The sequence below is a fragment of the Poromitra crassiceps genome (assembly GCF_964638095.1).
Source record: "Poromitra crassiceps genome assembly, chromosome: 12".
NCBI lineage: Eukaryota > Metazoa > Chordata > Actinopteri > Beryciformes > Melamphaidae > Poromitra > Poromitra crassiceps.
Genome location: NC_139632.1, coordinates 35,730,160 through 35,755,896, shown reverse-complemented (window position 1 = coordinate 35,755,896; position 25,737 = coordinate 35,730,160). Strand labels below are relative to the sequence as shown.

Genomic DNA, 25,737 nt, shown 5'->3' with positions numbered 1-25,737 from the left:
TCTCAAATGATGTTTTTTTATGTAATCTATTAATAAAAAAGTATTTTAATAAGAAGTGTCAATCCTGATGTGCCCTGGATTATGTCATGTCACAATTTTATGTTTAATCGTAGGGGTCCCACTCCCTGCTCTGTTTCTTTATCAACCAAGGGGTCTTTGGGCTGAAAAATGTTGAAGACCCTGGTTTAAAGTGTCTTTCACTGCCTATTGCATGTTATTAATGCCTCCCTACAACCTGGTGTTTCCCCACTTCGCTCAAGCATGTCCCACCCTCACTGAAATAGAGTCATCATTCTCAACTCATCCATGACTAGCAACTGTACACCAATCTCAAACCTTCCTGCCCTCAGTCAAATACTTGAAAAGGTTGTCAATAAACTGCACTGTTACCAAATCACTCCACAACTTCTATGGTGAGCACCAGTCAGCGTTTAGAGTTAATTATAGCAGTGAAACTTACGAGAGCAAACTTTGTATTTTTAGACCTGAGAGTGGCGTTTGACACTTTTTACTAAAAAATACTTCAAACTGTATTGCCTATGGACAACAAGGCAAAGACTGAGATCCTGGGGTCGGTTGCACAAAGCACCTTAAGTTAGGATTTTCCTTATAGTCTGTGTTAAGGTGTCCATAAAATAGAATCTTAAGCCTAAGCTTTTTACCATTAAAAAAACTAAACTAAAGATCTTCCTGTCCCAGTCTGACTCCGGTCTGATGCATTGCCAACACATTAGATTACTGTAACACTCTCTTCACAGGACTTCCTAAGATGACAGGCAGGCTCCAGCTCAGCCTGAAAGCTGCAGTGAGCGCTGACTGACTAGGAACATAGAACATCTGACTCCTCACTGAGATCACTTACCTCCTAAATACCTTTCTGACCTGCACACTGGCTACCAATCAGATCCCTCAGATCATTAGGCAGGTGTCTCCTAAATGTACCAATCAGGTGCAGAATAGAATAGAATAGAATAGAATCAGCCCCTGGTTCCCAGAGTAAAACGTATGCATTTTATGTTTCTGAAAACCACGGATACATTGAATGTCAAAGTTTGTGAGAACGCCTTGAGAGGATTTCTTCAAATTTGGCACAAGCGTCCATTTGGATTCAAGGATGAACTGATTAGGTGGTGGTGATCAAAGTTCAAGGTCATTGTGACCTCACGTCCATCCATCCTATTCTCATGAATGTGAGATATCTCAGGAACACCTGGAGGGACTTTCCATTGCATCTGGCACAAACATCCACTTGGACTCAAGGATGAACTGATTACAATTTGGTAGTCAAAGATCAAGGTCACTTTGACCTCAGAAAAGACGTTTTTGGCCATAACTCAATAATTCGTATGTTAATTATGACAACATTTCAGACAAATCTCTTATTGCATAAAATGAAGTGATGACAGTGTACTGTATATCAAAAAGTGCAAAGGTGAGAAAATGATCTCGGGTCATTCTACAAAAACGGTGGTCCTGTCACTTTTGCAGAAACCAAAATGCTTTACGTTGAACTAATAATCACAATATTGATTTGGACCCCAAGAAAGCACAGGGGGCGTGGCCTCCTGATCCTCTGCCACCACAAGCGCATTGGTTTTTAGCTGATGTTGAGCTTCAGGTGATTGTTGCACCATGTGATGAAGCTCTCTTTCGGTCCTCTAAAAATATCTGTAAGAATAGTCTCTGTGTGAATTATGTTTCTCGCTGGAAATTATTCACTATATCACACATGTCAATATAGTGATAGCCTTCATCTCACTCACTCATTCACACACATACACACTTTATGCATTTTATTAAATTCCTCCAAAGTCTTCACATCTACATAATGAGTCTGGACAGGCGTGACTGTGAACTGAAACATGCCTTGTTGGCAGAAAGCGTGAGGCGGTTCTTTCGAGTTTGTTTTTTAATGAGCTTACCTGTGTATGAAATGCGCAGTGCAAATCAAATTGACTTGACTCATCAACAGGTGTGTGTCCTTATTTTAGTAAGGTTTGTTTAGCTTGACTGCTTTATGGAGCCTCATTCCCACAGACGTCAGCAGGAACATGATCTGTTTGCCCCGAAGGCCATGAGATGCGATGGCTTTATAGATTGCACTGTGTCACGCTTCTACCTGCTGCTGCTGCTTCTTTGTAAAAGCACGCTGGTATGTCTGCCAAAGAGGAGAACGAAATTCACATGGAGCTTCTCTGTCAAACGATGTTGAACTCTCACACTGCTGAATAAGACAAGCTATGAAGACAGCACGGGGGAAACATTGGTGAAACCTGTTGTGCAGCTTAAAAGTAGAGAGTAGAACAAATACTCTGCACCCAACGACCCTCAAATGACTGAACTTGTTAACTTGGAGAATACAGCCGCAGAAATGACGAGTGATATAGTGGTGAAAGAAAAAAGGAGGGTAAAATAGAACCTAATATAACCAACCAGAAACAAACAAACAAACAAAAACAAACACAAGGAGCTGGGGCTCTGTTTGTTTCTCTGTCTGTCCCACTGATGACATCATCAGTGATGTCATAAATTCACTCTCACACACACACACACACACACACACACACACACACACACACACACACACACACACACACACACACACACACACACACACACACACACACACACACACACACACAGAAGTCCCACAGTGTTGTTTGACATTGATATTTTGAAGACTGTAAAAAAGAAACACACATGTGAGCCCTATGTCACACCACCACTTTTCAACACCAAGTGACAAATGTAATAAACAGCCAGAAACAGCTAGAAACAGACAGATTAAAAATGAAAACCAATAGAAACCAAAACAGCTAGAAACATTAGAAACAAATAAAATAGGCTATTTTCACAGCAACTGTTTTGAGGTGGTAAAGCAGGTGTACCAATAACATTAATGAGGGCCCTGCCACAAGAATGCTAAAGGGAATGGAACCATCATCATCTGCTTTACCGCCTCAAAACGGTTGCTGTGAAAAGGGTCTATGAAGAGGCTGGACAGGTTTGCTGCTCCCTCTGGTGGTGAATCTGAAACCTGCAGGGGATAAATTGAAAGTCCATCATGTGAGAGGATTCTTCTGTAAGTCAGAGGGCAGAGCTTTTAGAAAATATCCCTTCATTTAGATCAATCTAAACTGAGTTGTGTTGGCCTGGTGAGTGATTTTTTTTCAAGAATGGAATGATGGTAATAATTCAGTGTTCATTCACAGCACATCTCACAGTGCAAAGAGTGAAAAAACATCAGGTCAGAATGAGGTCAGTACTCTGGATCATCTTAATAATAAGAATAAGATTAAAAACAATAACAACTCACTGTTCATTGCAGCCCATTTGACTAATAATAATACAGAATGAGGTCAGTAGCTTTCTCTCCTCACAGAAAGCAGTCCAGTGCTTTTTCCACAGCACCAAAAAAGAAAAAAAACCAACAGCCCTCTGTGTACAGGGGGTCAAAATGTGGAACTCACTGCCCACACACATTAAACAGGATCGTAGCTGGGAGCATTTTAAAACCAATCTAAAGGAGTTCCTGAAGAGTAACTACTAGGGATGTCACAATATATCGTCCCACAATATATCGCGATATCAAAACGTGGCAATATGTATCGTTGAGATGAAATCTCATATCGTGAGAAAAAGAAGCTGAACATGGTGGCACTGATCTGCATCTGATTGCATGCTCGCTCTCCTTTTCATTGCTTTGTTTGAACAGACGAGGGACGTTACAGACACGGAGGATGAAAATGGTGAAATTACTCAAATTAGCGTGGAGGATGCCCCCTCAACTTACAAATTGATCGCAAAAAATATTGTTAAAGTATCGTATCGTATCGTTATTGTGAACCCAATATCGTGTATCGTATCGTGAAATGAGTGTATCGTGACACCCCTAGTAACTACCAATTGTTCCCATAAATGACTGTGTTCATGGGTGTGTGGGTTATGATGTATATACGATGTTTATATCCTTTGTGTATGAGTGTTTGTGTTGTTCTATAATTGATCAATTGATTGATTGATTTTATGATACCCTTGTTTATGTTTACTATATATTTTACTGTCTTTTACTGTACCTTGCTTTTAACAGGTGCCTTTAATAACATAGGGGCGGGCATTGCAAATTTGCCTAGGCTACAAATGCTGTGATACCTGACATGAGACGTTTGGTAAATATTATGTATCTGCCCCTATCCAAATAAATGAAATGAAATGAAGAACCAAGTAGGAAGAACGCAGGCAGAACGTTTTCAGACGGTAAACAAAATCCTTTGAGTATAATTGCAAATTATAGCAAATCAGTTAGGTCACAATGTTTCTCCAATCATCATCTAGGTTCAGATTTGTCGTCCATTTTATGTTATGACTGATCTGCAGACGGTGTAGTTTTCTAAACAGATTTTCCTTCATCCTATTACAAACTGAAATGTTATTTGCATATTATTCCCATATTTGGAAACGGGTTATGTGATCGCCCCCCCCCCCCCCCCCCCCCCCCCACACCTTTTTTAAATAACCCATATGATGCGGGAAGCAACTGGCCCCCAGTTATTTCCACATTATCCAATCTGGCCCCCATTCAAAAAAGTTTGGTCACCCCTGTCATATGGTGAGATATCTTTGCAACTGGAACAGAATATTTATTTCTTTATTAAAGTATTTCCCCCTCCAAACATACATACTCCATACAATACATGAAGGTGAGAAACAGCGCCCCATGATGGGAAACCCCACAAACCCCAGTGGTTTCCATGGTGACACATGACAGGGGGGGGGAGAGGAGGGCTACACCCACCGGAAACGGTGTCTGCAGTGCCAGCAGAAATGAAAAGCAGCCAAACCTGATTTCTCTCTTATTGGATTTATTTTCCCCTTCACCAGCCGGCACAGATGTCTGTTTTATGCAACAGCCGCCCGGGATCAGCGTGGAGACAGCCGGTGGTGCTACTGGAGCCCTCTGTGCGCGGTGGGCTGGAGAAGTAGCCACAGACCGACTGTGTTGGAAACATCGCCCCGGCCGAGAGGAGCCCTGTGTGGGAGAAGGCAGAGCGGTCCTGCCCCCCCTCCCCTCCAGACCATCACTGCTGGCGATAACGAGCCTCGCTGGCCACAACATGGCACCATGGAAGACTACCATCAGCGTTCTTAAATAGTATTACTACCAAGCTGTTTGCTCGGTGTGCAACGGTTTCACTATGCCCGACCGACAGCGCTCCGTCAGCGCCTGATATCACACAGGCCTGCTGTCGCTTTTTCCCCCCATCTGGACATTTCTCGGCAGGGGCAGAGCAGACAAGCTAACCCCCTGCTAGCTTGAACCTTCTCTGCACCGCATCTCCGGGGCTCTGTCGGTGCATTGATTTGACCATTCATGTTTTCGTGTATGACTTCGAGCAGTTTTTAAATCCAAACAGTATTTTTTTATGGGATTCGCATCGGCGACACAGAAGCGGGCCTGAGCCAAAATGGTGAACTGGAGGCGGCTGCTGCGAATGTCCAACCGCTCGTTTCTGGCCTTCATCTTCTTCTTCTCCATGTCCACCACCTGTCTCTACTTCATATATGTGGCTCCGGGAATAGGTCAGTTACCACGAAGCACTCCACACACACTGCCGTGCCTGGTGTCCGTTTAATTGCTTCTGTCTGTGCGGATTATCTGCTGCAGCGGCAGATGCTCCATCCGCTGCCAGCACCAGACGCCCAGACAGTGAGCTAGCTAATGAGCTAACGTTAACTAGCTAGATGCTACAGTAACTAGCTAGCTCATTATACCCTGCTTCCCAGGCCATGTTGACAACATGAAGTGGTCCACCTAGCCCGGGCTCCATTAATTCCATTAACCCGAGCAGACCACTATATGGCTGCCCAGCCAGCAAAATAATGTCAGTTTTATCCCACCCACGGCTAGATGAGTGTTTAGTCCAACGTTATGTGGTACTGTAGTGTAGTGGGTTAGTGTGTTAACTTGCTATGCAAGTTAATGCAACGCTGCCTAGCTTGTGGAATGCACTGAATGAATGAGCATTGGACACCGCACTGCTGCTACTGTCATTTTCAGTAACGTTAGTCCTTAGCCAGGCGACCCAAGTCAAGACAGCAACAACACGACCAGGCTACGAATGGCATTTAGTTGAAGTCCACATTAACGTTAGAACCGCACTGAGATCCAAAAGTGGGCGAAAACATGGCCTGCCACAGCTGGTGCGTTTTTGAAGGCCAAACACCAATATTTGGCTTGAAGCTAGTGCCAGAAATTTTACCCTGGTATCCATTGTCTGTAAAATGTACCCCAAATTTAAATACAAATTTAAAGTATTCTTCGGTATTTAAGCAGTATTCAAACCATGTCAACACAAAGCTCACTTACTTTTGCTACCTCTGATGCACCCCTGACCCTGTACATATTCTGTAAACAGCAAACTTAAGCTACCTCACCTAGCTGACAAGACTGGTTATATTCTGTTAATACTGTTTATATCTGTTATAATACTATCTATATCCGTTAATATGAATCCCTTTATAATATTTTATAATATCTTTAGATCCTTCATATCTTATTTGTTTGTCTTGTATATTTGTTCTTATCAATGTTAGATGAGCACCAACCACACCAAGACAAATTCCTAGCATGTGAAAACATACCTTGGCAAATCAAACTAATTCCGATTCTGATTCTTTACCATCATAATTGTGTTCTTGTTGGCATTTAGGCTAGACCATCTCCATTCACACCCAGGATGGTAGTAATCAATCATAATATCAATAGTAATCATCATCATCATCATCATCATAAAAAAGATTTCACAGTCACACACGTGGAATCGGATCAAAATGTGGAATCAGAATATATTCAGGTTAAGGGCTTCCCCATCCACAACCAGTGCAGAATTTATCAATTCTACAATAAATCTGTGATCAATAAAGCTGCATCATATCCTTCATCATATCACAGGGCCAGGTGCATTTTCTTTTAAATAAAAGGACAACCCTTTCCCATCATTGCTACACACATATTATAGAGAAAATAGTGCCTTTTCCCTGTTATCGTTTACATCCCCTCTGGCGCATTTGCTGACACACAAGAATAACACCACACCATCATCCATCAGTGATACATGTATCAGTTTGGCTAAATGGTACTTTCCCCTCCATCGGGCACATTGTTTTGTGTATTGTGTCGTGTTGGGTATTTATGTCTCTTGTAATGTGTAAATCCTGTGGTTAGTTATCACAAGCTATTTTGGAAGAAAGTGCTTGTGCGCCGGTGACGCACATTAGATGCTGACCGTTCAGGCTTTTCCCGAGAATCTGTTGCGGTAGTGGGGGGAATCCATCCCACACTGGCTTTAGTCTCAGTGTTTTACAGTGTGGTCCTCCGACTGGCTTTGGTCTCAGTGTTTTACAGTGTTATTCTCAAACTTTTTCACGTCAAGTACATCTGAACTGAGAGAAATTAGACCACGGACACCCTATTGATAAGATTTTGTACTACCCAGGGTCCCATCTGATCATGAGCTTTTTGCTTTTATTTGCAGAAAGGGTATGCAACCCATGACCAAAATAGTCATACATTCTATCATTGTGTTATGGATGGAATTATTATTATAGACAGTTATAGTTACATGTAAACTGGTAAGTGGCAATTGTACCTCAAGTGAATTTTACTCATGTACAATTTGATACTTGAGTATTCTCCAGTGGTACTTTTGGTTGGTTTGGTTGGTCTGTGCTCTGGTCGTCATAGCCACTGCAGTGTCATGTTCTGGACTGGAAGCAGGATTGACTTGTTGTCACTGTTCCACATAGGCAGACATGATCAGTAATCCTGTGTGTGTGTGCGTCTCAATTAGTTTTTTGGAACATAAAATGTCAGAAAATTGTGAAAAATGTCAATCATTGTTTCCCAAAGCCCAAGATGACGTCCTCCTCAGATGTCTTGTTTTGTCCACAACCCAAAGATATTCAGTTTACTGACATAGAGGAGTAAAGAAACCAAGAAATATTCACATTTAAGAATCTGGAATTAGATAATTTTGACTTTTTTTTGTTCCTTTTCTTAAAAAAAAAAAAAAAAAGCGTCAAACCAATTAATTAATTATCCAAATAGTTGTCAATTAATTTAGCCTAATAAGTTGACACCTAATGGATGGATGTTGCAGCATAGTTGGGGACCACAGGTTGACATTTCGAGGTGTTTTTGCTTGACAGACTGGCAGTAGATCTAGACGTGGATCTGTGTCATTAAAAGGCTGTTGGTTATTCACGCTGAACTGGACATGAATCTATTCTTGCTTCAGGGATTTAATCGATCATGATTTAGCAAAACGTAAAACAATGTTGTTGTAAATGTAATCTGCTGGCAGATTGTTTACTGTTGTCGTCAACCATGACAGACTAGCAGCCTGGTTTGACCTGCCTCTCTGCTCCACCCCACCCCCCACCCCCACCCCGCCCTGAGCCCTCCCCCCCACCCCGCCCTGAGCCCTCCCCACAACCCGCCTGGCTGCACTGTGATAAGACTCTTATCAGCCCTAAGCACTCTTCCTTTTACTACATGTCATGATCATCATCACATACACATCACACTAGGGATGTCACGATACTAGAATTTCTACTTTGATACCGATACCCAGGAAAATATCGACACTCGATACTATTTTCGATACCACCATAATGTAGGCCTGATAAAAACTTTGACCTGACACAGCAGATTACACCTGAGCTAGTCATCAGCCTATCATAACACAGCAGATTACACCTGCTCTAGTCATCAACCTATCAGAATACTTTGAACTTGTTGAAGCAAACCGATACCCACCAATGACAGGGAGGGAGAAATCAGTAGTATGTTTGATTTGTCATTAAGAGAAAGCACTGCTGATATTGATACAGTTGCAAATGAGTATTGTATCCGTTTTACATTTTTAGTATTGACTTTTATCGATACTATCAATACTTTTGACACCCCTACGTCACACACTGTAGCCGTTTTCACACATGCGCTTTATACCGGGAAATGACCAGAAAGCGGTGTAATGCCTTCATGTGTGAAAGTTGTTTTCCGGTATAAGCGCGACCCCGTCATCGCGGACATTTCACCACTTTGAAGGTTGTCACAAGAGCGGTATGTCTGCTTCATGTGTGGGCGTGCCGATTTCCCCCCCTCCCCTCTCTGCTCGCTCTCTGGCCAGGTGTGAAGGGAAATTCCGGGAAATAGCCAGTCTTGATTTCCAGGTGATTTCCCTGTCTGTATGTGTGAAAACAGCTGCTGACTAATGTCATGTTGGTGGCACAGGCAGAGAGATGGGGGGGCTATGTGGGCTGTTTTCTAGCCTTGGCGTGACTGCCCCCTCCTGTTGTAGCATTGTTGTTGCCCCTCCCATCGAGGCAGCCATCACAGAGCTGACAGTAGAGCAACGTGTGCCGGGCGCTGCGCCAGGCGAGTGCCAGGCTCAGATTAATGAAAGTACACCGTGAGCGCCTTATCAGCTGCGGTTGGTTTTCATATCTAGTTTTGTATTTGGTTTAGGCGCACGCCTTGAGATAACTCCTGTTGCTCTATCAACTCCTGTCTGCTTTTCATGAGATAAATATATTGTTAAGATGACTGAGGCGCCTCTGTGATTATTTGGTCCCTCCTGAGTTCAAATGACGTTGTCCTCGTTGTCCTGACCAATTGAACTATTACTTATTAAAATAAATGTAATTCAAATAAACAGTCACAAACTTGCTTGATGTGAACGCACCACTTAGGTGTTGCTGTAAATTTGAAGGTTTTAAATATATTGTGATAAAACTCAATATTGTCTGATATGAAAATTGGAATCATGATTAAAAAAAAACAGTTGAATGGCCCAACACTAGAGGGCATGTAATCTACTGTCAGACGTATTTGATAGAGTGCTATGTGAGGCAAGTGTAATTGAATGAATCAACTGGACTAAAAATCTTTCTTTCTTTCTTTCTTTCTTTCTTTCTTTCTTTCTTTCTTTCTTTCTTTCTTTCTTTCTTTCTTTCTTTCTTTCTTTCTTTCTTTCTTTCTTTCTTTCTTTCTTTCTTTCAGCCAACACGTACTTCTTCATGGTGCAGGCTCAGGGCATCATGTTGAGGGACAACGTGAGGACCATTGGCCAAATGATCCGATTGTACACCAATAAGAACAGTACGCTCAATGGCACAGGTGAGTCACCAATAAGAACAGTACGCTCAATGGCACAGGTGAGTCATGGGATCCGGGTACCCAGCTGTTCTCCAAGTCAAAGTTAACACTTTTTAAGACCTTTGAATGCCAACTTCACTGGGCCTTCACATTATACTGGGCCTTCACATTATACTGGGCCTTCACAGGCCTTTATACTGGGCCTTCACATTATACTGGGCCTTCACAGGCCTTTATACTGGGGAGTGAGCTTAACCGACAACTCGCTACCACTCAGGACTCATGAGGACTCCGATTCACTCGGCTACACTGGCAAAAGTATGAACGATATAAATGGGAAATAAGTATTTTTAAGTACTATTTATCAAGTACTTGAATGAAACATTTTATTATACCAGGAGGGAGTACATTTTTTTAGCTCATGGAATTTCTCCAAAACCTAAAAAAGTTATATTTATTATTATATGTATTATATGTATTATTATTATTATTATTATTATTATTATTATTATTATTAACATTAACATTATTAGTATCATTATATTATTATTATTATTAACATCATCACCATTATTATTATTATTACCATATTATTATTATTATTGTTTTTGTTATTATTACTATTATTATTTTATTTGTTGATCATTTTTTAAATACCAGGGTTAGGTTGGGAACACTGAGGGGATCATGGAAGAACGCTAACTTTGCACTTGACCTGCCAGTACATTTTCTTGGCAACCAAACTAAATGAGTTGATAGAAAAGGCTAATTGAGGACAAGCTGGCTACGTGCCAAAGAAAGGCCACCTTGGTGACTGATGGCTGCTTGTGGCTGTTCCCTCTGTGTTGTTGCAGACTACCCTGACGGCAGCAACTCCAGTGAATACCTGGTCCAGCCAACCACTTACCTCCCCGAGAACTTCACTTACGCCCAGAACCTCCCCTGCCCGGAGCGATTACCTTCTATGAGTGAGTAGACAGTCGTGCGCTGGACTGGTGGTCGGGGAATTGTTATTGAATGTAGGGATGGGCATTTTAATCAACTAGGCATCTCCCACGCTCGATTCCTTGGCTCGCCCGCTATGCTGCCTCGCCCGTCCTGCAGCTCGCATACGCAAGCTCGGCTGCTGCGTGGCCTTGCCTGCCCTATTGGCGCATGTGCAATGTCTCCCCCTCTCTCTGTCTCCCTCTCTCCCCCTCTCTCTGTCTCCCTCTCTCCCCCTCAGTCTCTCTCCCCCTCTCTCTGTCTCCCTCTCTCTCCCTCAGTCTCTCTCCCCCTCTCTCTGTCTCCCTCTCTCTCCCTCAGTCTCTCCACCTCTCCCTCTCCCTCAGTCATATCATTTTGAAGCAGCGGGGGCCAAGATTTAGCAGCGGGGGGCCGCTGCTGCTAAATATAAATAGAGGAAACCCTGATTGTGACTTAGTAGATACTCGAAATACGAAATAAAAATAGATACTTCTCCAAATCAGTCATTTGAAAATGCCAGTGTTATGCTGTTTTTTTCCTGATCAGTTTGGGGACACCGCATTTTTTAGCTATATGTTGAGATTGTCAATTTGGTGAATCCCCCTTCCCGTCTCTCCACAGAGGGCCCTATGGAAGTGAACATGACAGAGATCCCTATGGAGGAGATGGAACTGAAGTTCTCCAAGTTCTTTGACATTCAGTTTGGGGGCCATTGGAAACCAAAGGACTGCAAAGCTCGCTGGAAGGTGGATGTATTTGACTGTTCTTGGTTTTGCTACGTTTGTAATGATGGTTTCACGTGTGTACTGTAGTAGGAATTAGTGTCCGGCTATCACTTGTTTAGTTCATCATCTAATTTTACAAGTTGGATATTTATTTATTTGTATTTTATGTGTTTGCATTTTCTTTCTGGAAAGAAATGGACATACCCCTGTTGGTTTTCAAAGTCTGAGACTGTGGGCCTCCCGTCAGACGCCTAGTTTACTTGCTTAGTTTCGCTATCATTCTTGGAGGCCTATGGGATCATGATGTTATTTGATCCTATAGATACTCAACAATTGAGCAGCCAAGATAGCCTGATATTGCTGTTTGACACACTTCACACTATACCAAATACATCAAAAAGGTCTGTGTGAAGGCATTTCTTTGTTTCTGACTGTGGGAAAAACACAGAAATTCTCCAAAACTACTGTATCTCTGAACTATTTATTTAAAGGGATAGTTCAGATGTTTGATGTGGGGTTGTATGAGGTACTTGCTGACAGTCAGTGTACTACATGCAGTACAATGCAGCCAGCGTGGTCCCACTTTGGAGAAATGGAGACCAGCCGCGTCAGGCAAGTAGAGCTGTCTGCTGAGTGTGAGCAGGGGAAAGATGTAAAGCATGATAAAATGCTTCTATTCTGCTCACCTGGTGTAATCCAAGTCTCCACAAGCCCTGCAATGCAAAGTTGACTTGAAAACACATCATTTTTACACCCTGTTTTTAGTAGACTCAGCTCTCAGTCTTAATCCGTTTCACTACTGTAAGACTGAGAATATTACTATTTAAATCTTTTCATAACATTAGGTGGTGCTGTTGGAAGCCTTGCATCGGAGAACCAATCAAGTGTTGTGGGCGGCCTGCTTTCTGGGGGCAGTGACGCTCATGCAAAACCTCGCCGCGTTTTGCGGAGAAACATATTAATCACTTAGAAACAAACATAACCTGTTAATAGGACGTGTTTCATCCGGCCCCGGCGGCTAGAGGTCTTTCCCCCAGCGATAAACCCGACTCCCGACGCTTACGTTACAGAGCCTGCTGATGACTCACAGTAGCAAGCGGACCACTTCCGGGTAGGACAAATTATTGTAAAATAAACAACAGGTATAAACTCTCTTTGCAGCACATCAGTGTCTTGCTCTTTGCATTGCCGCTACCAAATAAAATTCTAATAATAAATGTAGGCGTGTCTGCTGCCGGCCATTCTCGCCGGGCTCTGAACCAGATTTGGAACAGTAAATTCCCAGACGTTTGGTGGTTAGGTGGCGCTGTTGGCGCCGCTCACCAAACGTCTGGAAACCGAGACTAGTTTTTAGAGGAAATCTCCACTGTAGCTATGTTGACGCGGCCGGTCTCCATTAATCCAAACTGGGAGCGCGCCGGCTGCATTCTACTGCATGTAGTCCACCGACTGTCAGCAAGTACCTCATACAACCCTACATCAAACAAATCACAACTATCTCTTTAACCAAATCACACACAATTAGGCTATTCTATGTGATTTGATAACTAATGTAATAACTAATGTCATCTTTTTTCACTTCCATTCGCTGAGCCTCCCCTGAAATTGTTTGGAGCCCCCCTGGGGAGGCTTCACGCTTCCCACTTTGAAAACCTCTGGTTTAAGCAAAGTTGACGAGTATTGTGTGTGCCTGATTCTTATGAAACACGGATGAAATCACTGAAGCGATGGACATGATCTGACTGATTCTTATGAAACATGGATGAAATCACTGAAGGGATGGGCATGATCTGACTGTGTCTTTACGCTGTGGTTTAGGTGGCCATCCTGATCCCGTTCAGAAATCGCCATGAACACTTACCCATCCTCTTCCAACACCTCACCCCAATGCTGCAGAGACAGCGGCTGCAGTTCGCCTTCTACGTCATAGAACAGGTACGTGTGTGTGTGTGTGTGTGTGTGTGTGTGTGTGTACTTGTCAAATAAATGGTGTGCCTGTGTTCAGTACTCGCCTCAGAATATTTCCAATCTGCTTTGATGCTGATTCCGAGTGCATCTGCCCACCCGACAGGGCCTTTCCTTCCCGGTGGGGCGTGGGTCTCCTCTGTGCACCCAGGCAACTGTACAGTCCCTGACATGCATTAACATCGCCATGTCCCATTCATCTGTGGAAAATTAGTATATAGAGCAGTGCTGACCAATTTGGGGCCCGCGGGCCAAGTTTGGCCCACGCTCTTGTTTGTTTTGGCCCGCCACAGATTTTTATCCCATTTTTATCCCCCTTAGTGCTGGTACCATGCTTCCTCCGAGACATGGGCAGTTAGCCAGCCGCTTCTTTTCACCTAACAGGGGAAGCTTCACTGGTAGGACATAGCACGTGGGAGGTTCACGCTATTCCAACCGGTGTTTTTTTTTATATATATAACCAATTGCAAATTATTACAATTACCAAACAGATAAAAAGTAGATTATTATATTGATGTTATATAAAATGTTATTTTAGATTTAGAATGTTAATTTTCTATAAAACACAATACATTTTAATGTAATTCCACAACGTTTATTTTTGGCCCTCGGCCCTCCACCCAGATTGAGTTTTGGCCCTTCATGGGAAAGAGTTTGGGCACCCCTGATATAGAGAGATGCACACTCACAGATATAGGCTTTTTTATGCATTATTATACTGATGACCGGTAATAGTCTCAGATTTATCTGATGGTTGAGTTTTCCTTTTAAATGGCTCTGCTGTCTCATAGGGGTTGCAGCACGACGCCTGACTTTATCAAGTCAGTTTTTCTATCAATAAAGTCGACGACGTCACATGGTGCAGTGTTGTAAAAAAAAAAGTTCACTCACTGAGTTGGTGATGTCAGCATTCGCCGTGGGAGGAATGTATAAGTCTGGCTTTACACGGTGAAACTTTCACGCAACTTTAGTTGTGTGAAACTTGGGTGAAACCAAGTTGCAAATGAATTGCATGGTGTAAAATACTTCTGCAATGCACTTAAAACTTCTCTGAAACTCGGCTGCAAAGCTCTCAACTTTGTGAGACTACTAGTTTCACGCAGGAGCCAATCAAAACGCTGATAATCAGTCAGCTGTTCACGTAGGCTCTGGCTGAACCCGTGTCAACAAACCCACAGGTAGTACGGCGGGATGAATTGATATTTTCCAGCGAGAAAATGATAAAAAAGAAAATAGATACAAAGATGCAGAACGACAATTCTCACTTGAATATAGTGATAAAAAAAACAGAAGAAAACAATACAACAGATCTAGCGAGCTAGTTTTAGTGGCATAAACTGCATGGAAATTAGGTTTCATGCAACTTGAAACCTGCAACTGGTTGTGTGAAAGTTTCACCCGTGTAAAAGCCAGCCTGAGAACATCAACACAATCACAATGGCCTGGGAACGCTCTCTGGGGAAGTAATGTGAGCGGTGACTTACAGCTGGATGTCCGGGCTGCACACTGTCATGTGTCCAGGCAGGCTGCACACTGTCATGTGTCCAGGCAGGCTGCACACTGTCATGTGTCCAGGCGGGTTGTGTCCAGGCAGGCTGCACACTGTCATGTGTCCAGGCCCAGAGTCAGAGTCAGTATACCCTCTGAAAAAAGGTAGACTACACCACTGTCTCAGGCCACCGGTCACACCGCTCTGTCAGAGGATCAGCTGATCTGTGTAACATTAGTAAACAATGGACAATACAACAAGAAAAAGTAGTCCGACAGGGAGAAAGGCAAAACCGAACGTGCAAAAGCCACTTGTCCTAAGCCAAATAATTTAGCTTTACTTTGATTAACAATAAATCTAGAAAAAGTGAATAAAGAAGTGTGTGTCTTGTGTGTGTGTGTGTGTGTGTGTGTGTGTGTGTGTGTGTGTGTGTGTGTGTGTGTGTGTGTGTGTGTGTGTGTGTGTGTGTGTGTGTGCGCGTGTGCGTGTGCGCGTGCGCGTGCGCGTGTGTGTCTTTGTGTGTGCGTGTTGTTAGACCGGGACCCAGCCCTTCAACAGGGCCATGCTGTTTAATGTGGGCTTCCTGGAGGCCATGAGGGACCTGGACTGGGACTGCCTGATCTTCCATGACGTGGACCACATCCCCGAGAACGACCGCAACTACTACGGCTGTGGGCAGATGCCCCGCCACTTTGCTGCCAAACTGGACAAGTACATGTACATGTGAGTGGGCCACCTGAAAATAAATGAAAAATAAAAATGTATTACCTGGCCGGGGCAAGATTCAAGATTCAAGATTTTTATTGTCACTCCATGGTACAAGTATCACGTGTGAAATTCTTGTGCTGTGGACTCCGTTTACGACATAGTACAAATAGGCAATGAGCAATAGGCAATAAGAAATAGGCATCAATAAGCAATACTAAGCAGCAATAGGCAATGAGGCAGAATAGCGATAAGACAAGTCAGTGGCATATTCATTGCACATAGGTGCACATGTTATGTGCATACGTTAGACATGTTCGGACATTTTAATTCGATGTATTTGACATACAGTGCAAATAGCATGTACCTTATTAAACATACAATTAAACATTAGGCATTGTGCATACGTTAGACGTGTTCAGACATTTTAAATTCGACGTAATTGACATACAGGTGCAAATAGCATGTACCTTGTTAGACATACAATTAAACATTAGGCATACATAATGGTAGCAGCTGCAGTACGGTACGGTACGACTACTACACTATTTGTGTATGTTAAGGAGTCTCGTGGCCTGCGGGAAGAAACTGTTCCTCAAGCGATTTGTGCGTGCTTTTGGAACCCTGTATCTCCTCCCTGAGGGTAGCAGGGAGAACAGGCTGTTGTGGGGATGGTTTGTGTCTTTGATGATCTTCAGGGACCTCCTGAGGCACCGCTGGTTATACAGTTCGTGCAGTTCTGGCAACTCGTCTCCTGTTACGTGCTGGGCCGCGCGCCTCACCCTCCGTAGCGCCCTGCGGTCCATGGTGGTACAGTTCCCGTACCAGGCGGTGAAGCAGCCAGTCAGCAGGCTTTCAATGGTGCCTCTGTAGAAGTCCCAACACAACTGACATTCTACCTTTTGTCATTCTGCAATGATGCACAAAATTCAACAGATTCATGTTTATAATACAGTTTCTCCGGTTTTAAATGTTTAACTTGATTTGTGTAGCTGAGTCATAACTAACAATAAAACATTAGATAAGACATCATAATAAGACATTGAGGCATGACTGTGCAGAAATAGTGTAGACATTTTATTTCAGTCTTGTCTCTATAGGACGACTCAGCGTGATGTCAATGCCACCCAAAAATGCGTAACCCCGCGGCAGTTAACTAGTATGAGTTGTGCCAAACAAACGTTAATATCTCAAAAACTATACATCACATCGCTTATATTTTGACATTCTGAGTGAGAGCAGAATTAGCTCAAGAGTTTGATGTATAATATATGCATGTCGTGTTAAAGTTGTGTGAACTGTCGCAGTTTTTAAATTGTAAACACGGTCAGCCGGCTAGAGTCAGACGCTCCATAGGGTTCCATTGCCGTTGCCACCCAGTTTGTTTACCAAAATGCTGCTCGGCTGATCCCTCGTATATGCTTCACAAATATATGATTATTTCAAATCAATAGTTGAAGCCATGATCATCACAGAGGATGTCTTTTTCTCTGTTCTTTTCAGTGGTTTGGTGTTGACAGGTGTGTGTCTCCTCTCCTCTCCTCCAAACTATGCAAGGTCGGCATGATGTCACTAGGACATCTGTGCTCTGTTCTTCCTGGAAGGACGTTAGGTTAGGTTCAACCTTATTGTCCCCGAGGAGAAATGAGTCTTGGGCACAGGACACAGTTGCTTCACACACACACACAAAACAACAACAACATTGCAGAAACTAAACACATTTGCGTTTGACACCGTGCTATAAAGGTTTCACATCAAAAACATAAGCATCAGACTTGTACCTTTTTTACGTAAAAAATACGACGTCTTATAAAGATTTTTTTGTTACCCAGGAAAGCAGCAGGGGGCGATCAGCTTTTCAACTTTTAGATGGCACGGTCAAGCCGTTCAGTCTCTCTTCCCCCCTCCCTTCTAGCAGTTTGCTCACACCACACAGCTGCCCAGTGTCAGGCCAGCCAAAACAAAATGGAAAATTTCCGGGTTAAAACTTTCAAAAAGAATGTCATTTAAACAAGTACATACCCTTACTGATGCACGTTGGAGGAGAAAAAGGTGTTTCAACAAACAAAGCCGCAAAACTTGTATCAAAATACTCGTCGTGATGTTAAGATTACATATGGAGTGAAACTGTGGCTATAAAGCAGTAGCCTGGGTAAACCCAGCCTCCACGTGATCTCTATCTACAGTATGTGCTATCAGTCACAAGATTGGGACTGATAGCACGTGGAGGCTGGGTTTACCCAGGCTAATAAAGCAGTGATACTTAACTTGCAGCCCATGGGCCAGATGCGGCCCGCGATAGGGTGCAGAGTGGCCCCCCGAACATTTTCTAATTCACATTGAAAACTAACGTGAAATAACGTTTGACTGAGCTCCAGCTAAATTGTCAAATACCGCCATCTGCTCGCCACCCAGCATAACTAACTACCGGTAATCCTATCTAACTATCCTGTGTGCACAAAATTGTCAGACTAAACTCCAGCGGACACCCCAAAAACCTACAATCTGCTACGGAAAAAATAATATTAATGTTTGTTTATTAACTGGCCCCTGGCCTCTTGTCATTTTGAAAAAGTGGCCCCCGAGGCAAAGCAAGTTGAGTAAAACATTACTCAAAATTAACGTTACAATGAGGGTTACAATAAGGGTTTTATTTTGAAAGCCCTAAAGCGGATGACCTACTTACATTCTGGCTGAGTTGACGCTGGTTCAGTGAGTGCAGCAAGTCATCTCATCCTGCTCACGTAACAGCTGCTCTTTGTGTTTGAGCAGCAGAAAATAGCCTCCTGTCTTCTGCTTTTTAAATATACTTTATTAAATTATTCAATCAGGGGTTACATTTACAGTACATTGTATAAACAGTAGAAAGCAATAATTATCAAAAATAAGAAGTCTGTTAGAAGGTGAGCAGGTGCCAGGGTGTGGGTCTCTTTGTTCTGATGTCCAGTGTTCTTAGTCTTTTCAGTTCTGTTATGATTTGTTTATAGACCACTCCACCCGGGATGACGGCTTGGTGGATAACCGTGGCACATCTCGTTTTCCACAACTTGGCCACGACCACACAAACAACTGTCCAGAAAAAGTCCTGGTGTGGCCCTGGCATTGTTTCATCAAAAACACCATACATCACAGCATTATAATTCACAGTAACATTAAGACCGATACTGACCATTTTCCCCCAAACATATTTAGATCGCTCACAGTTTAGGAGCAGATGTTCTATGGTTTCATCCTCTATGCAGTCATCCATAGGACACTCTTTGGTTGTGACAAAACAGCTCCACTTAACGACTGTTCGGACTGCTAGTCTGCCAACTGATACCAGCCACATAATGTCTCTCTTGTTTTCTGAGAGACTCTTGCTAAATATATTTCTGATACAGACCTGAGAGCTTGTTTCATCCAAATGTTTGTAGGGGAAAACACCACCATACAATTCACTACACAATTTTACATATATATATTTGCTGGACATTTGATTCCAAGCAATATTCATGTGTGCAAACTTGTTCACAAGATCATCCTCCTGTCTTCTCATGACCCAGCATGAAATGTAATGAAACGCTGTTCATGGTTGATCAGAGTTTGTCAAATGGTTTCGAACATAATTCAAACGCACCCCTCCCCCGCTGTGTGACAACTCTGAGTTGTTTTTTATTACTCCACATGCACTCCGTTTACAAACTTGTGTACAATAAAGATTTAAAGGGGGGGGGAATGCGTTTGCCCTGTCAAACAGCTGGAATACAGACATCTGAGAGGGAGGCGCACCTCACACTTTGAAAATCCCTGCTGTAGATTACAACGTGTTTGTGTGGATTGCCTAGATCTTATTAAATTGTGGACATTTATCCTTTCCCACTTACTTATTAGACACTATTTCTGATGGTAAAATGAGCGTCAAAAATTCAGAAAAATTAAAACTGAATTTTTTTTTTTTTTGGGATTTGTTGCTTTCCCCCCCGTTGTACCGAACCGTGACACCCGAAACCGAGGTACGAACCAAACCGTGACTTTTGTGTACCGTGACACCCCTATGTTGTGCTCTCCAGTCTTCCCTACAGTGAGTTCTTCGGCGGTGTGAGTGGAGTCACTGTGGAGCAGTTCCGCAAGATCAACGGCTTTCCCAATGCATTCTGGGGCTGGGGAGGAGAGGACGACGACTTATGGAACAGGTTGGTCCAGCTTCACTGAGCGCACACACTCACACCCTCACACACACACACACACACACACACACACACACACACACACACACACACCAACACACACACTACACTCAGTCACACAGTCTTAACTACTAACTGGCCACTAAAGAGCTCAACTGGAGCAGTTAGTGGTTTGTGCTGTCCACAGTGGGGCCTTGGCAGTAATGGTTGAGGGACATGTTAGCCTTGCAAAATGTTAGTTATGAAAAATGGCTCAAAATGTATCCCTATGTATGTACGTTTGTTTATTATGGTTAGAATGATAAACCTCAAAATGTCAAAAACAAAAGCTTGATGCAGAAAAATGAGAATGAGAAACCTCCAAAGAAATGTTATTTTCATTCCACATTTAACATAATAATACCTAATAGGGCTAGATACCAATGACTCAATCATGACGGCACTACCTATTATGGAAAAATGTTAAAACGTTACGTGCCGAAGTTCAGTACTTTTATCTGGCTAACATCATGTCATGACTGCTGATTGGCCTGCTAGCTAGCTCGCGCTGCAGGCAAGAAAAACAAACTTGTCCAAGTGTCAGTGAGTGCACCTTCAGTCCCATCTCAGTCGAACCCTAATGCATATTATGTCATATTCATGTCATAATGTATATGAATGCTCCTCAGGGTTCACTATGCTGGTCTGAACGTCACGCGACCGGAGGGCGAGATGGGAAAGTACAAGTCGATTCCTCACCACCACAGAGGAGAGGTGCAGTTCCTCGGGAGGTGAGACTGGTGTTCATGCCGAGATCTTCACTAAGCACTCTACTCTGTCACAATGAAAACTAATGTATTAAATGTTTTGAGTATTTTATTTGGATTTTTCAAAATGTAAGTGCAGAAATATTCACAATACAAGACAAACCAAAAGCAAATAAATAAGATAAACAAAAAATGTATACAAATAAATACATTACATTAATACAGAGATATAGTATCGTCCTCATAGTGCTAGAGTGGAGCAAGTAGAGAGATCATTCAGATCATAGTCATTCAATTAAGTGCGGTGGAAGATCCTCCATATCATTGAGAAAGGACTGCCAGATTTGATAGAAAAGATTGATCTGATTCCTTCATGAGTAGGTTATCTTTTCCAGAATGAAAACGCATTTACAAATAGTCATGAATAGAAGGAAGGGATAGAATTAGAATAAGAACGATGATTCCATCCGGTTGTTACAGCTCCTTTGTACTTTATTTCCACATGGGAGTTGAGGTTTCACAATTTCTTACGGCTTTTTTGCCAACATACTGGAAGTCATCTCAATATATCTCACTCTGATTTTACGTTGTAGGATAGATCGTAGCTCCTTAGCGAATGTTTGTCGCTGAAGATGGTCATTGGAATTAATTTCCTGTAAGCATTCTCCAGCATTCTTGCGTCTCTGACCTCCAAATACACCCGAACCAGGCCACGGACCCCCCCCCCCCCCCCCATGTGATTACATTGATTGATCCTAAGGGGGTAAAGGGACCCGTATTCTGGGATATGAACCTGTGGTGCTCGCTCGGACTCTGTCGTTTTTACTAGGACTTTTCATCGTCCTCTATTTCTCCCTTAAGGAGAAAAAGGAGAGGACTTCATCTTTCTCTCCCTTAACCCATTGATACCTGATGCAGCATTTTGCGTGTATATCCCTCATTTGTGTGCGTATCCCTTTAAGACCGCGTGATCTTAAAGGGATACACACACAAATGCTGCATCAGGTATCAATGGGTTAAAACAATCTGGAGCACAGAGAGCAAATTCCCACAGCCACCAAATTGAGTGGAAATGTTTCAAATCACCCCCGACTGCTCTGCCAAAAAAAGCATACCAGCTACTCTGGAACCATGTGCTGTGAAATCACAATGTTCTCCCCTCAGATTCCTTGGCTCAATTCCATTGTGCATACTGGACTTGATTTCTGCCTTTATAGATTTTTATGCACATTTTAAATTGATGCAGAACCTACTGCCTGCTGTTTCTCACACAAACTTGATAGAATATCAATGGGATTTTGCACACAGCATATTTGGGTTCTGTAGATTCTTACTATTACACAGCATTCTGTAAAGCCAACCCGTTTGGCCGTGACATACGGATGAAGTTGATGGTGAAGACATGCAAACAGGAAGTGGTGCATGTTTCCTATGCTGAGGCTGGAGAAACCAAACTTCTCACACATTTTAGGCGTGGGATTAGGGAAGCACCCATATGAACATTTTGGCCGATACCGAGAACCGATGTCAACATTGCCGTTATGGCCGGTAACCGATATTTACCGATGTCGATATGATCTGTACAAAAACACATTTCTACATTAATAAAATTTTGCACATACTGAAAAACACATGTAAACACTGTGAATTTAAAAAGTAATGCATTTCTTTATTTCCAAAACATTTGGAAAAGCCCATACATCTTAGATTTACAGCATTCTTTCCTCTCAATGTGAAGATTTTGGCTCATACCGATAACCGATATTTACATTGCAACATCGGACCGATGCCGATATGTTGGCATGCACATTTGAAGGGGTTCCAAAGTGTGTCGGATCACATTTGGTCATGCTCTGTGATGTTGCTATGACGACAAATTGGAAACTTGATATGATATGTCAGGCATCGCATTGTCTACGTGCGTTTGGCCCGGGGGGGTAAGACCCTGCTGATGGCCACTTGTGACTTATATTAGTTCTTGTTGATATCGTATTACAGAATCAAATAGTGTAACATTGTTCAGGACATCCATTTTCAATGTTTCAAAAAGTTCTCTCCGTGTTACAACGTGATTAGCTGTATCGCCAGTTTGTTGCATCATTTGCATGATTTCCGGTAATGTGACAATTATCGTCATAGCAACTGTCCCCAGGCGATTGGGAGGTGGATCTCCAATTGTATGGCGTCGCGAGACCAGATACAAAACAACCCATTCCTTCTCACTGGTAGAGGTAGATCCTCCTTAACCCATTCATACCTGATGCAGCATTTGTGTGTGTATCCCTTTAAGACCGCGGTCTTAAAGGGATACACACACAAATGAGGGATATACACGCAAATGCTGCATCAGGTATCAATGGGTTAAAGACAGCCACAGATTTCAGTATGAGACCTGTTACTCTCATACTGAAATCTGTGGCTGTCTTTAACCCGTTGACCGAGTGCTAATCTGGATTCAAATGGATTGACCGTGTCATCGCCTCCCGCAGGTACAAGCTGTTAAGGTATTCCAAAGAGCGGCAACACCTGGACGGCCTCAACAACCTCCACTACAGCCCCACCCACGTGTCCCTCAGCAGCCTCTACAAGAATGTGACGGTGGAGCTGCACCCCGACCTCGCCCCCATCGCAGACTACTGAACTGCCCCCCCCCCCTTCCCCCCACGGGGTGCCTCCCCCACGGGGTGCCTCCCTCATGGGGTGCCCCCCCACGGGGTGCCTCCCTCATGGGGTGCCCCCCACGGGGTGCCTCCCTCATGGGGTACCGGTGGGGGAGGCACCCCACGTAATGCTGCCAAGAAACCTTACCGAATGGGGGGGCGGGGGGGCATATCCAAACGGAGAAAAAATGAGGAAAAAATGCAGAGGCAGTGGCAAGTCTCTAAAAGTGAACAGTCAATCGAGTGCGTGCGTGAGCGCGTGTGTGTGTGTTTGCAAGTGTGTCAGCGATGGTGTGTGTGCGTGTGTGTGTGTGTGTGTTTTGGCCGGGTGAGTTGCTGCATGTCTATGTGTCTGTGCTGGCTTTAGCTACTAAACTCCCCATCACTCTTAGGTCAAAGGTCAGAGGGAGGGGCAGCATCTCAGCTCTGATGTTTACTGCAAAGCCTTAATGTGGCAGAACCACAGCTCCCTCGCCCCCCCGGCTCGGCTCGGCACTGCTTCTTTTCCGATGTATCGTCGTCACCTTAGAAGCCAACAGACAAAGGTTTTTTGTCTCACTTTCTGTAGGTTTTTTTTTTTATACATATTTTATTAGGTCAAATTATTCCTTTAAAAAGGAATGTTAAGCGAAGGTGACTTAAATGTTTTGCGATGTACATTTCTTTTTTTATTTTCTTCATTTTGATACGTGGTATTTATTTTCTCCGAGTCTGGATGTTTTTAAAGAAGCACTCCTGTCTGTGTCACTCCAGCGTTTGTTGCTGTTGGTTTTCGCTGCACTGCTGCTGAATCCGCATGAACATGTATGTAAATAGCGGCCTCTTGAAGCTCGAGCACAGAACACAAAAATACGATGTAAATATTTGGCCTTTTAGCGCTCGAGCGTGTTAGTGGTATTCCAGTGGGTTTGACTTTTATTTTGGCAGCTACCTTCTTTCTGAGGATTTAACAAGTGTGAGTGGTTCCTTCCTAACGGGAAGATGTTCTAACAAATATGCGTATAGGATGTTTGGCTTGTTAAAAACACTCTCACACACACACACACACATACAAAAAAACGAGGAAATATCAAAATCTCAAGATTTGACATTGATCTTTTGCATGCCTTAATTTATTTTGTTTACCAGATTTTCTTTTTCAAACATAAATTATTTTATCATTTCAAGATGTGTATATTTTTAATTTTGCCTTTTTGTTGTGTATTTTTTCTTTTTCTCTTTTGAGGTGCACTGTGTGAAAAGAGTAGGCTTGCTCCTCTGTAGGCGCGGGAAGGCGTGACCGCTGAATGTCTCTCTTCCATTAGTGTGTGTGTGTAGCGTGGGGGGGGAGGAGGGTCGGCCATGACAGCAGTGTGTCCAGACGGGAGCGTCTATCCCTACGAACGTGGCGGACTTACCCAGAAGGCCTTGCGGGCGAAGAAGGCCGACCCCCCCCCCCCCCACTCGGAATGACGAGGGAACGAGCAACGCTATGAAACTCTTCAAACATGTTTCACTGCGTTTATCTTTTTTGTTTTAAGGATGTTGGTTGTTGCGGTTAGCGTTAGGAAAGTAAAACAACTTGGTTAAAGTTAGGGGGTTGGTCATGGTTAAGAAACCATTCAGCTGAACTGTGGAGGACCCAGGGTTCGATCCCCCGGGTATGCCATATACATTTTTAACAAACTTTTTTCTGATTTGAAAATGTTAAATTACGTCCCAAAACATTGGTTATTATGGTTCGGCGAGTAAAATGTCGTTTTTGTTAAGGTTAGGGTTTGGTCGTGGTTCAATAAGAAACCCCTAACAAAAAAACTTGCCTAACCCTAACCGTAACAACCAACATCCTTAAGGCAAAAATAAAAATGCAATGAAAGTTTAACATGTTTTGAAGAATTTGATAGCGTCTCTCGTTCAGCTCGTCATCCCCACGGGCTTCGGGCCGCAAGGCATTCTGGGTAGGTCCTCCACGTGTGTAGATGTAGAAGGTCCGGTGTCCAGACGGCGTGAGCGGTTAGTGCAGGGTAACGGTCTGTCCGTGGGCCTGTCTTGTCTTTCTCTGTGTCTCAGATTGTGTGTGTGTGTGTGCGTGTTTGTGTGTGTGTGTATCTGATGATGTGTGTGTGTGTGTTGCTGGACCATGTGATGAAGCTCTTCATTGTACTGTACCATGC

General features: G+C 43.2%; 1 protein-coding gene across 2 annotated transcripts; it reads left to right on the top strand.

Annotated features, from left to right (window-relative positions):
* The first annotated feature begins 4,830 nt into the window (after positions 1 to 4,830).
* On the top strand, positions 4,831 to 24,225 carry b4galt6 (UDP-Gal:betaGlcNAc beta 1,4- galactosyltransferase, polypeptide 6). Of its 2 annotated transcripts, XM_083647427.1 has the most exons (9): positions 4,831 to 5,580; positions 10,064 to 10,180; positions 11,014 to 11,127; positions 11,747 to 11,871; positions 13,669 to 13,785; positions 15,840 to 16,027; positions 20,062 to 20,184; positions 20,847 to 20,948; positions 23,414 to 24,225. In XM_083647427.1, the coding sequence occupies exons 1-9, from the start codon at positions 5,466 to 5,468 to the stop codon at positions 23,562 to 23,564; spliced, it is 1,152 nt and encodes a 383-aa protein (XP_083503553.1). In that variant the 5' UTR covers positions 4,831 to 5,465; the 3' UTR covers positions 23,565 to 24,225. The 2 variants fall into 2 exon arrangements, with proteins under 2 accessions (XP_083503553.1, XP_083503554.1); XM_083647428.1 differs by lacking the exons at positions 4,831 to 5,580; positions 10,064 to 10,180 and adding an exon at positions 10,198 to 10,218.
* Positions 24,226 to 25,737: the final 1,512 nt, after the last annotated feature.